The 12,895-nt window shown below is 37.9% G+C and overlaps 1 protein-coding gene across 2 annotated transcripts in view; it reads left to right on the top strand.

The window, feature by feature from the left end:
* BLZF1 (basic leucine zipper nuclear factor 1) overlaps positions 1-12,895 on the top strand; it is a 92,227-nt gene that overhangs the window by 19,941 nt on the left and 59,391 nt on the right. For both annotated transcript variants that reach the window (XM_053706508.1, XM_053706507.1), the window contains exon 5: positions 11,005-11,133. In XM_053706508.1, the coding sequence (XP_053562483.1) occupies positions 11,005-11,133 (129 nt within the window). The remainder of the gene's footprint in view (positions 1-11,004; positions 11,134-12,895) is intronic.

The following is a 12,895-nucleotide window of genomic DNA, read 5'->3' as shown; positions in this document are numbered from 1 at the left end:
ATATATATATAAAAATAATCTCAGTGACATGTGGTGAGGCACTTACTATGAAACGCCCCAAAAAAGCCCATTCATGTACCCAATAGATGTAGTTTAAATATACAGTTAAATTAGCAGGTTGTACAAGGACAATTAGCATTATTTACAACACACGCATACAGGTAATTTAAAATTGCATGCTGTATCTTAGTCTAGTCCATAACAAACTTTCATTATTCAGATAGGGCATGTCATTTTAAACAATTTCCAATTTACTTCTATCACCAAATTTGCTTTGTTCTCTTGGTATTCTTAGTTGAAAGCTAAATCTAGGATGTTCATATGCTAATTTCTAAGCCATTAAAGGCCGCCTCTTAGCTCAGGGCATTTTTACAGTTTTTTTACCACTAGAGGGTGTTAGTTCATGTGTGTCATATAGATAGCACTGTGCTCAAGCACGTAGATTTCCTAGGAGCCAGTACTGATAGGCTAAAATGCATGTCTGTCAAAAGAACTGAAATAAGAGGGCAGATAGCAGAGGCTTAGATACAAGGTAATCATAGAGGTAAAAAAGTGTATTAAAGGAACACTGAACCCAATTTTTTTCTTTCGTGATTCAGATAGAGCATGCAATTTCAAGTAACTTTCTAATTAACTCCTATTAATTTTTCTTTGTTCACTTGCTATCGTTTGAAAACAAAGGCATCTAGGCTTTTTTTTAGTTGAGGCTTCTGGACAGCACATTTTTATTGGTGGATGAATTTATCCACCAATCAGCAAGAATAACCCATGTTATTCACCAAAAATGGGCCGGCACCTAAACTTGCATTTCAAATAAAGATACCAAGAGAATGAAGACAATTTGATAATAGGAGTAAATTAGAAAGTTGCTTAAAATTGCATTCTCTATGAATCACAAAAGAAAAAAATTGGGTTCAGTGTCCCTTTAATATAACTGTTAGTTATGCAAAACTAGGCAATGGGTAATAAAGGGATTATCTATCTTTTAAAACAATAAATTAGTCTGGTGTAGACTGTCCCTTTTTAGCATGAAAGAAAATAATTGGGTTTCATATCCCTTTAAAGTTTTCAAGACAAACATGCTGCTGAGCAAATATATTTTATGCTTGTTTTCATCTAATCAGTCTTTGTTAAAAATAAATATAGAATAAATAAAATGCAGCTCCATCTAGTTAATCTTGTCATTAGGGTTGCAAATTTGTAACTGTAAATTGTAATTTGAGTCTTTGGACTAAATAAAGAAGCGAATATGGAAGTGCTGCATTGTGCATTTCGTGTTGCCTAATTAAAGGGACAGTCTAGGCCAAAATAAACTTTCAGGATTCAGGTAGAGCATGTAATTTTAAACAATTTTCCAATTTACTTTTATCACCAATTTTGCTTTGTTCTCTTGGTATTCTTAGTTGAAAGCTTAACCTAGGAGGTTCATATGCTAATTTCTTAGACCTTGAAGCCCACCTCTTTCAGATTGCATTTTAACAGTTTTACACCACTAGAGGGTGTTAGTTCACATATTTCATATAGATAACACTGTGCTCGTGCACGAGAAGTTATCTGGGAGCAGGCACTGATTGGCTAGACTGCAAGTCTGTCAAAAGAACTGAAAAAAGGGTCAGTTTGCAGAGGCTTAGATACAAGATAATCACAGAGGTTAAAAGTATATTATTATAAATGTGTTAGTTATGCAAAACTGGGAAATGGGTAATAAAGGGATTATCTATCTTTTAAAACAATACAAATTCTGGTGTAGACTGTCCCTTTAAGCAGGAAATAAAATCTAATGTCAAATGTACAAAATTGAAACATTAATTTGGAGTTTAAATAAATAAACTAGAATCCCCATATAACTTCAGATTAAAAAATAATTATGAACTAAACTTTTCCACATTTTGGAAATATTTGTTCCGATTAAACAACTACTTTTCTGTATCAGTGTTACTGTAATGTTTAAAGCCCATTCTGCCATGTTTAGCTGTTGCAACATAGGAGCTCTCTTTCTCTCTTTATAAATTAAATTTGTAATCAGCGTACACTATAAAAAGAGACCATTTTTGGAACAGCATAAACCCACAAAAATGGGTGTAAGGATCTCCTCTCCACAAAATGTCTTAAAGGGACACTGAACCCAAATTTTTTCTTTTGTAATTCAGAAAGAGCATGCAATTTTAAGCAACTTTCTAATTTAATCCTATTATTAATTTTTCTTCGTTCTCTTGCTATCATTATTTGAAAAAGAAGGCATCTAAGCTTTTTTTTGGTTTCAGTACTATTGACAGCACTTTTTGATTGGTGGATGAATTTATCCACCAATCAGCAAGGACAACCCAGGTTGTTAACCAAAAATGGGCCGGCATCTAAACTTGCATTCTTGCATTTCTAATAAAGATACCAAGAGAATGAAGAAAATTTGATAATAGGAGTAAATCAGAAAGTTGCTTAAAATTTCATGCTCAATCTGAGTCACGTAAGAAAATTTTTGGGTACAGTGTCCCTTTAAGGAAATTTAAAAGGAACTATATAAATTAATAGATATGTTGACCAGTTAAATAATTTTTAAATTCTTTAATCATATTTTTTTTTTGCTAAAACATTTTATTGAAGTCATCATGAAGTTTATTAATCTGTGCAGCAGATGGCAGCAAATAGTAACCTGTTTTAGCCACACAGAACAAAAAAAAACGAAACTTAAAATAATTAGTAACATTTTTAATTAGGGTAGATTAACTAGTACAGTAGCTTGTAAAACTATAGCTGGAAGATGCCAGAGGAATTTTAAACTTTAGGAACTGAGCCCCATCACCTCATCTCTGTGGCACTGAAACGGCTCGGAAAAAGACCTCTACTGGCTGCTGCAAGTTTTCAGATACGATAAACTACTCCACCCTCAATTCTTCCTGCAGTCTGCCCAGGTGAGCCAACCAGAGCACTCCTTTGGCATGCATTCTAAGACTTGTAGTTTCTAGACACATGGCCTGGTAAGGATCTAGCCGCTCAAGCTCTCAACACTAAATATTTGGATCAGCTGATAGAGGCAGGTAGCAGTGGGCATACACAGATCCAAAACAGGGCGCTAGTGGTTAATTTTAAGGCGCTGGGGAAGCACTGAGCAGATGCAGAGGAAGTGGAACTTACAAAAACTTACTTATCTGCTCCTCTATTCAATTGCCAACTGATAGATTGCGCATTAAGTATTTTAATAAAACACTTAATGTGCAATCTATCAGTTGGCAATTGGAATTAGAGGAGCTGAAGCAGATGAGTAGGTTTTGGAGCTGACGCTATGTGAATGAATTTCTCCATCACTCACTTACCGTAAAACATAAATCGGTCTGTCACTGGATCATAATCAGATGTTCCAAATTAAGAGAACTGTAGGGCTAACCTCGGGCAGGGCAGCAGCGCTGATCAAAACTTGATCTCAAGTGACAGTCTCTCTAGTCTTCACACTTCTGCCGTCTATGGGGAGCCAATCAGCACCGGTCACATTCTCCTGGTGCTGTCTATCACCAGGAGAACATGACCGTCTCTGATTGGCTCCCTCGCTAAGAGGCAGCATAAGGGGTGCCTCCTATTGGTGCTTGATGTGGTTTTAACAACCAGTGATAGGCGCTTACGCTCGGCTGCTGCTATGCACGATGGAGAGATGCAGTCCTGTACGCTGCCTCTCCGTAGCGTTACATGGGTGAAAAAAAATGGTGATTTTTTTTTATTATTTATTTAAACTTTGACCCCATATGGCAGGGGAGGCAGTACCTCCTATGACTGCACGTCCCATAACGTTTCTGAATTAATAAGTGTAACAATTACAGGAAATTTGTATTGTGAATTTATACATTCCAGGAATGCAAAAATATCTTTCCTGCTGTGTGAACTTTCTAGTTTTTGTTTTTTAAGGCAAGATGTGCCAACACATGAAAATGCAATCTGGTAGCAAGAGTGATATCCCGAAAGTTAAAACAAAATGTATAAAATGTTGTTTTTTAAAAGGACATTTATTTTTTACGTACCATAAATTTTTTTAACTTGTTTGGCTGTAGTTGTAGCTTAACGTTACTGTACCAATTACAATATACATTTTTTAGAGAACCGGAACATTTACCTAAAATATTTCAGTTTCAAATTTTGTTGGAATTTTCAAAAACTGTTAAAATAAAAATTCCAACACTTTGTTCCTAATTCTTCCTTCCTTATTCTGGATTGCAGTTTTGAATAATCAGGTTTATTGTGCCATCTTTTGTGTACAGACCCAACATATAATTTTAATGCATTTTTAAATTTGTGTACAAAACAAAAAACATGGCTTAAGCCTTTTCTTAACTCCCTTAAAGGGACAGTCTAGTCAAAAATAAACTTTCATGATTCAGATAGAGCATGCAATTTTAAAAAAATAATGGGAGAAAATTAGAAAGTTGCTTAAAATTTCTATCTCTATCTGAATCGTGAAAGTTTTATTTTGACGACTATACCTTTTTTAAGATTGGCACCTTTTACATGTAGTTGCTAAGTGGTAAATGCACTCTGTGTTTGGGCTTGAGCAATAGCCATACAAATGCATATTACATACTCATTTATTAGCTGCTGATTAGATTGGCACCAGGCTCTTGCACAAGTTGGCAATCTCAATGCACAATATTATTGAAAAATGCTTTAAAGTAGTATGTTGATACATTTATGTCCCTTTAAGCAATGTTTTAAAAACACATGCAGCAATAGTATAATAGGAACCAGTGGCCTTTTTTGTACTTTGAGGAGGTAGGTAGAGTGAAGCTCTGACTTAGGGGGTCACTGCAGGAGGGCAGAAGTTGAAAAAAATGATTATGCCCCAAAGCACTTTGTGAAGAGTCGGGTTGCAATTATTATTAGTCACATGTTGCACAGTGCTGCGAGATGAGAATACCATCTTAATCGTGTATGTCCTGAAATATGTTTTAAAAACTTGTTTATCCTCACTGGTGCATATACAATTCTATTAATAAAGACATTGTGACCTTTTAATGTGAAAAGAGACTGTCAGAATGTATATACATACACACACACACACACACACACGCGCACGCACTTATGATGTTCTCTCTCACGCACACATACACACACATTCTGTCAGCCTCCCTCTCGTACACAAACACACACATTCTGTCGGCCTCTCTTGCGCGCACACACACAAACATACATATTCTGTCGGCCTCTCTTGCGCGCACACACACAAACATACATATTCTGTCGGCCTCTCTTGCGCGCACACACACAAACATACATATTCTGTCGGCCTCTCTTGCGCACACACAAACATACATATTCTGTCGGCCTCTCTTGCGCGCACACACACAAACATACATATTCTGTCGGCCTCTCTTGCGCGCACACACACAAACATACATATTCTGTCGGCCTCTCTTGCGCGCACACACACAAACATACATATTCTGTCGGCCTCTCTTGCGCGCACACACACAAACATACATATTCTGTCGGCCTCTCTTGCGCGCACACACACAAACATACATATTCTGTCGGCCTCTCTTGCGCGCACACACACAAACATACATATTCTGTCGGCCTCTCTTGCGCGCACACACACAAACATACATATTCTGTCGGCCTCTCTTGCGCGCACACACACAAACATACATATTCTGTCGGCCTCTCTTGCGCGCACACACACAAACATACATATTCTGTCATCAGTCATTCACAAACACACTGATCATTTTTAATGACTGTGAGCAGCCATTTTCTCCATGCTCCATTCTTGCTGTGTGCACAGACCAGAAGGAAGGAAGTATGTAACACACAGAGCAGGGAGGCTGGGACAGGAGGTTAAAGTGAAGGTAAAGTTTTACAAATCTGTACACTCTAATGAGTTAGTCATATTCTATATAACTCAGTCGCTAACTTCCCCCCCCCCCCCAAAGGATTATATAAATATATAATAAATAACTTTTATTTTTCCCTACCATTTGGTCCCTGGCTCCTCCCAACAGCCATTTCCTTGTTTTACCCGCTCTACACGTGCCAACAATGCGCGTTCACGAGGATCCAACGAACTGCGCATATGTGTAATACTCTCAGCAATGCGCATGCGATATGCTTACCGGTGTCCAATGCACAGGCGTCAATTTTTTTCTGCAAAGTAGGAGCGCGCTTGTATCGCACTGAACAACGGCAAATAATTAACGCATGCGCATATCATATGATAGGCGGATTACGTCGTTTAACGGCCAGCATTTCAATAGGCTGAAAATAAAACCTGAACATAGAAGAAGAAAAAAAATGTTACGGGTTGAATTTCCCTATCTAAAAATTGTGAGTAAAAACGCTAATAACTGTCTTTATAATTACAATTTCAAAAAGTGATGAAACTCAAATTCAATTTGGGTGACAAGTGTTATTATATTATGAGATATAGTTAACTTTACCTTCACTTTAATTGGCCTAGCTGCTTTACAGTGAAGGAACAGACAAGTTAAAAAAAAAAAAAAGTGAGGTAAGTTTTATAGATATAAGAATGAGAGGGCAGACAGGGAGAACATGGACTGATAGAAGACAGAAACCAGCTTTGTTTTCAAGATCAAGAGTGAGGTTACTATAGGGTAATAAAACAGAGATAAGGAGCAGCTAATGTACGGCTCCTGCACATGAAAGACATTAAAGAAATAAATACATAACAAGTGTTTAAAAGTATTAAAAAAACAAAGCTTGAGAATTACTATTTTGCAGGATTGTATTGGGAACGGTGTAGGAAAGCAGGGGAGCTCATGAGGTGGTAATTTAGAATAAAAGGAAAGGAATCCAAATTTTGTCCTCTTCTCTTAAAGTGAAGGTATATTTTATGGTTTTGCGATTACACCCAAACATTCTTCATTATTATTATTATTATTATTATAAAGCAGTTGCTAACTTTTTTCTATGTTTCTATTCTATTTTTATATAATTATAAATGTCCGTGCCGTTTCCTACCAGACTCCTCCCAGCAGCTACTTCCGTGTTTTACTGTTTCCTAACTGAGAGCGGTCCCACCCGCTTCCTGTGTCGGCTAAAAGCGCGTCTCATAAACGAACACCCTCAGGAAATTGCATTCCTCACGTTTAACGCATGCACATTGTAATGTAGTGACGTTGAAATGTTTGGGCTGTCCACCCTAGGGGGAAAACAGTGATTGGATGCTGACATAGAGGTAGCATATCAATCAAGTTGCATAACATGTCGGGTGGAGGAAACAATATAATAGGCGGATAAGTAAATGATAAAAATTTACGCTATTTAGTGAAATTTAAAAAAAAAAGATGAATTAAACTTATGCTTAATTTCTATTTAGTTTAAGATGGCGTAAAGTACTTTGCTTAACTTTACCTTACCTTTAATCTCATAGCATTTTATTTATTACAACTAGCCATGAAAAAAGTTCAAGAGCCCGCTGTAAAACAGGGTGACAAGTACGCTACAGTCAAACCTTCTTATAAGCACCAGTTGCACCTTAGACCTGACAGTAGGGACAATACGGTAGTTTATACTGACTTTTTGACAGACTGCATGGTTACTGGAAGACGTGCTCAGGTGATTCTGTGTTCTCAGGCAAAATCAATTATAAAAAAAAAAATGTAAAAAAGCAAAATAAAGTGTAACCTAATATGCACACAGAAATTAACTCTGATATGGCTGATTCATTAAAATAAATAAAACGCACCAATTGTATGTGAGGTTCCCTTTTAAAGGGACAGTATACACAAATTTTCATATAACTGCATGTAATAGACACTGATATAAAGAATAATATGCACAGATACTGATATAAAAATCCAGTATATAACCATTTAAAAACGTAGAAGCTGGTCAAAACGAGCTTTAGAAGCACACATAATCGTTATCCCGAAAACAGATAAGGACACAACCAGACCCGAAAGTTACCGCCCTATTTCGTTACTTAATACAGATATCAAGCTATATGCACAAATTTTAGCTTCGCGAATTAACAAAATTCTCCCTCAGTTAATCCACGCTGACCAATCAGGCTTCATACCCAAAAGAGAGGCGCGAGATAATACGATTAGTGTCCTTCACCTCATAGAACATTCCAGTCGGTTGAAACAAGAATCAATACTAATTTCAACGGATGCTGAGAAAGCGTTCGACCGACTGGACTGGAACTTTTTAAGATTATGTTAAAACGCCTTTGGATTAGGACCTTAAATGATAAACAGAGTCTTTAGTCTTTATTCACAACCTACGGCTAGGGTTAAGGACAACGGTACCCTTTCTGAAAGTTTTAACATACTAATCGGAACGAGGCAGGGTTGCCCCCTGTCCCCGCTCCTATTCGCGTTTTCAATGGAGGTATTAGCTGCACATATTAGAGGGAACACAGATGTTAAGGGCATACAGTTGGGTTCTCGTTCTTACAAGGTTACTATGTATGCAGATGACGTCCTGGTCCTTCTCACGTCCCCAGGAACATCCTTTCGCCCATTGCTGGCGGAATTTCAGGCTTTTGGTAATCGTACAAATTTCTCCATTAATGCACAAAAGTCTGAGATCCTCAACATCAATATGCCCCATAGGGATTTCTTACGACTTAGCTCATCCTGCCTGTATAACTTAAAATCTGACAAGATTAAATACTTGGGTATTTACCTTACATCATCTAGTAATAAAATATTCAAATATAACTATCTCCCTTTATTACATAAACTGCGAAAATACTTCAACACCTGCAAAGACAAACCCTTGTCGTGGTGGGGGCGTATACAGGCTGTCAAGATGACCACACTACCTCAGATTCTTTATATCCTCCAGATGGCCCCCATTCACCTCCCCAATTCCTACTTAAACCAGATTCAAGCATTAATCAACTCTTTCATATGGGGTGGCATCAAACCCAGGATTACTAGAAAACTACTCTACCTGCCACTAGTTTCGGGGGGCATGGGACTTCTGTCAATTTTACAATATTACAACGCGGTTATCCTCCAGAGAATCTTAGAATGGCACGATTATCCTTATTCAAAAATATGGGGGACAATAGATGCCTCCCTTTTTAAATACGCAAGAAATTGGCCCACTTTGTTGGATTAAACACTCAAATAGACCCACAATAACGACGTGCTCCCCCCTATACTCCCATATATTCAGTACTTGGGAACTAATCCGTAGTAAGCGGAAAGGGATTACGTCCCTCCCCTCACCAATGACTCCGATACCTATAAACGCGGAATTTACCGGCGGGATTATACCTAACGACATGCCAGACAGGGGACTAGGACACACAATTCCACTAACGCGGTTAACTGAAAATGGTAAACTAAAAGAACACGCTCGTTTGAAAGACATAGCGGATGGTCATTTTACATCATGGCTTAAACATGCTCAATTAACACACCTTATAGGTACATCCTCCATATAAGCAGGACTTACTTAGAGAGCTCACTAACTTTGAACGGTTATGTTTGCTAGACTTTCCCTAACGTAGACCCCTGTCACTTGGCATAGGGAATTGGGAATTACTTTATCAGAGGAGCAATGGAATAACATATTCCGTCACACACACAAATCATCGCATTCCCCCAGAGTACTAGAACTGAACCACAAAATTCTGTTCCGTTGGTACCTTACCCCGAGCAGGATTAAACAAATTTACCACAACGCTAATGCCTCTTGTTGGAGGGGATGTGGTGAAATTGGTACCATGACCCATATCTGGTGGAGTTGTGGTCACCTTACAGCTTTCTGGGGAAATATAGAAACACACTATAAGAAAATCTTTGGGGAATCTTTTAGATTACATCCCACCACTGCACTCCTCAACCACAAAGTGGGCAAACATTGTAAAATTAGATGGAAACTGCTGCAGATGGGCCTCAACAGTGCTAAATTCTTAATAGCTAGAAAGTGGAAAACCCCATGCATACCTACACTGCAAGAGTGGATACATAACACTTCAGAACTCCTTTCCATGAAGAATATTCATACTTTAAAACAGGAAACATGGCTTTCTTTCAGGAAGTCATTTTCTACTGGGAATCCACAACAGACACCTTACTGCGGTAGGGCCTCTGAGACGCCTCACACCTCCCTCCTCTCATAGTCCAGCTGGGGCTACGACTTAAAGTCTTCTCTTCCCTCCACCTTTCCTCTGCCATACCCCTTCTTTGTCTTCACCCTCCCACTTCTCTTCCCTGTTTATCTTTACTCTCTCTTTCTTAAGCAGTTTCTCTTAAATTCAGGGTCATATTTTTTTGTTCCCACAATTGTGAAGACTCAGTTGGATAGAGTTTTGTTTTGTGTATTATCAGATTACAGACCAGTGTCTACCACTTTTAACTCTTCGTTCCACTGTATTGAAATAGAGGATTATTATTTATTTTTTTCGCTGGATATTTAGAGATGTAGCCTGTATTACAGCCTGATTGAGAGAGTTCCACAAGGACTACCTTCATCCTCACATTCAGGACTAACTCTATGAACACTTGAGTATTTTTAGTCATAAGTGGATATGTGAAGTGTATATCGCAGCCAAAATGCACGGACCCTATTGTACGCTTTGCTTTTTTTCTTTATGATGTATGAGTACATTTTGTTTTTCAATAAAGCTTTTAAAACTTTAAAAAAAAAAAAAAAAAAAGTAGAAGCTTCCAGTTTAGCTCTGTTTAAAAGGTTACTGGAACACCCACTGCAAGTGGGAAATATCAGACCCTCCCACCTCCCCTATCCTTTGCATATGAAAAGATCCTTTACACAAACAGAAGCAAGCTGGAGTAGTTATACGTTGGTATTCTCCTAAAACTTTGGGGCTTGGTTAGGAGTCTGAAAATCAGAGCAATGTTATTTAAAAATAAGCAAAACTAAACATTAAAAAAAAAGCTGTATAAGCTATATAAATGGATAATCTACAAAACATTTATGCAAAATCTAGTGTATAATGTCCCTTTAACAAATTAGATGGCTATATTTACGGAACTGATTAGGAATCTGTTTAAAATACCAATTTCAATGCTTTTTGTTTTGTTACAGGGTAATGGCAGATGAACTGACCAACATAAGAGCAAATCTGCAACGCCAAAATAGAGATGCCCAGAGCGCAATTCAGGATTTGTTAAACGAAAGGGAGCAATTTCGACACACAATGTCTCAAACCCAAAAGTAAGACTTAAACATTAAAACATGAGATAAAGGCTATTTCTCTTGTTAAGTGTAGTCAGTCCACGGGTCATCCATTACTTATGGGATTATATCTCTTCCCCAACAGGAAGTTGCAAGAGGATCACCCAAGCAGAGCTGCTATATAGCTCCTCCCCTCACATGTCATATCCAGTCATTCTCTTGCAACCTAACTAAAGATAGGTCGTTGTGAGAGGTCTGTGTTGTTTTTAAACTTAGTTTATTTCTTCAATCAAAAGTTTGTTATTTTAAATGGCACCGGAGTGTGCTGTTTGTTTCTCAGGCAGCATTAGAAGAAGAATCTGCCTGCGTTTTCTATGATCTTAGCAGACGTAACTAAGATCCACTGGCTGTTCTCGCACATTCTGAGGAGTGAGGTAACTTCAGAAAAGGGAATAGCATGCAGGGCCCCCCTGCAAACGAGGTATGTGCAGTAAATTATTTTTCTAAGCAATGGAATTGACTGAGAAAATACTGCTGATACCATTGTAATGTATGTTCAGTCTTAAATGCAGTGGTAGCGACTGGTATTAGGCTGATGAGTGTGTGTACACTGAAGTATTTTTCTAGGGAATGGAATTTGACTCAGAAAATACTGTTAATACTGAAGTAATGTATGAGCCTTAACTGCAGTAAAAGCGACTGGTAGCAGGCTTATTAATAACACTTCATAACTTTTAAAATGTATGTTCAAAACGTTTACTGGCATGTTAATCGTTTTTTGTGAGGTACTTGGTGATAAAACTTATTGGGGCATGATTTTTACCACATGGCTAACTTTTGTTTCTGCATAGAAACAGTTAACTGAGCTTCCCCACTGTTGTAATATGAGTGGGAGGGGCCTATTTTAGCGCTTTTTTGCGCAGTAAAAATTCAGTCACAATCTTCCTACTTCATCCTCCATGATCTAGGACGTCTCTAGAGAGCTCAGGGGTCTTCAAAATTCATTTTGAGGGAGGTAATCAGTCACAGCAGACCTGTGACAGTGTGTTTGACTGTGATAAAAACGTTAATTATTAAATTGTTATCCGTTTTTTTGGGTATTAAGGGGTTAATCATCCATTTGCTGGTGGGTGCAATCCTTTGCTAACTTAATACATTTACTGTGAAAATTTGGTTGCTATAACTAATTTGGTTCATTGTTATTTCAACTGTGACAGCTTTTTTGTGCTTCTTAAAGGCACAGTAGCGTTTTTTATATTGCTTGTAAATTTATTTGAAAAGTATTTTCCAAGCTTGCTAGTCTCATTGCTAGTCTGTTTAAACATGTCTGACACAGATTAATCTGTTTGTTCACTATGTATGAAGGCCAATGTGGAACCCAACAGAAATATGTGTACCAATTGTATTGATATTACTTTAAATAAAAGTCAGTCTTTACATGTAAAGAAATTATCACCAGACAACGAGGGGGAAGTTATGCCGACTAACTCTCCTTACGTGTCAGTACCTTCGCCTCCCGCTCAGGAGGTGCGTGATTTTGTGGCGCCAAGTACATCAGGGAGGCCCTTACAAATCACTTTGCAAGACATGGCTACTGTTATGACAGAAGTATTATCTAAATTGCCAGAATTAAGAGGCAAGCGCGATAGCTCTGGGTTAAGGATAGAGCGCGCTGATGATGTGAGAGCCATGTCCGATACTGCGTCACAATTTGCAGAACATGAAGACGGAGAGCTTCATTCTGTGGGTGACGGATCTGATCCAGGGAGACTGGATTCAGAGATTTCTAATTTTAAATTTA

Source organism: Bombina bombina, chromosome 3, assembly GCF_027579735.1.
Source record: "Bombina bombina isolate aBomBom1 chromosome 3, aBomBom1.pri, whole genome shotgun sequence".
Classification (NCBI taxonomy): Eukaryota; Metazoa; Chordata; class Amphibia; order Anura; family Bombinatoridae; genus Bombina; species Bombina bombina.
The sequence above is the reverse complement of the archived record's forward strand: the minus strand, read 5'-3'. Positions and strand labels throughout refer to the sequence as shown.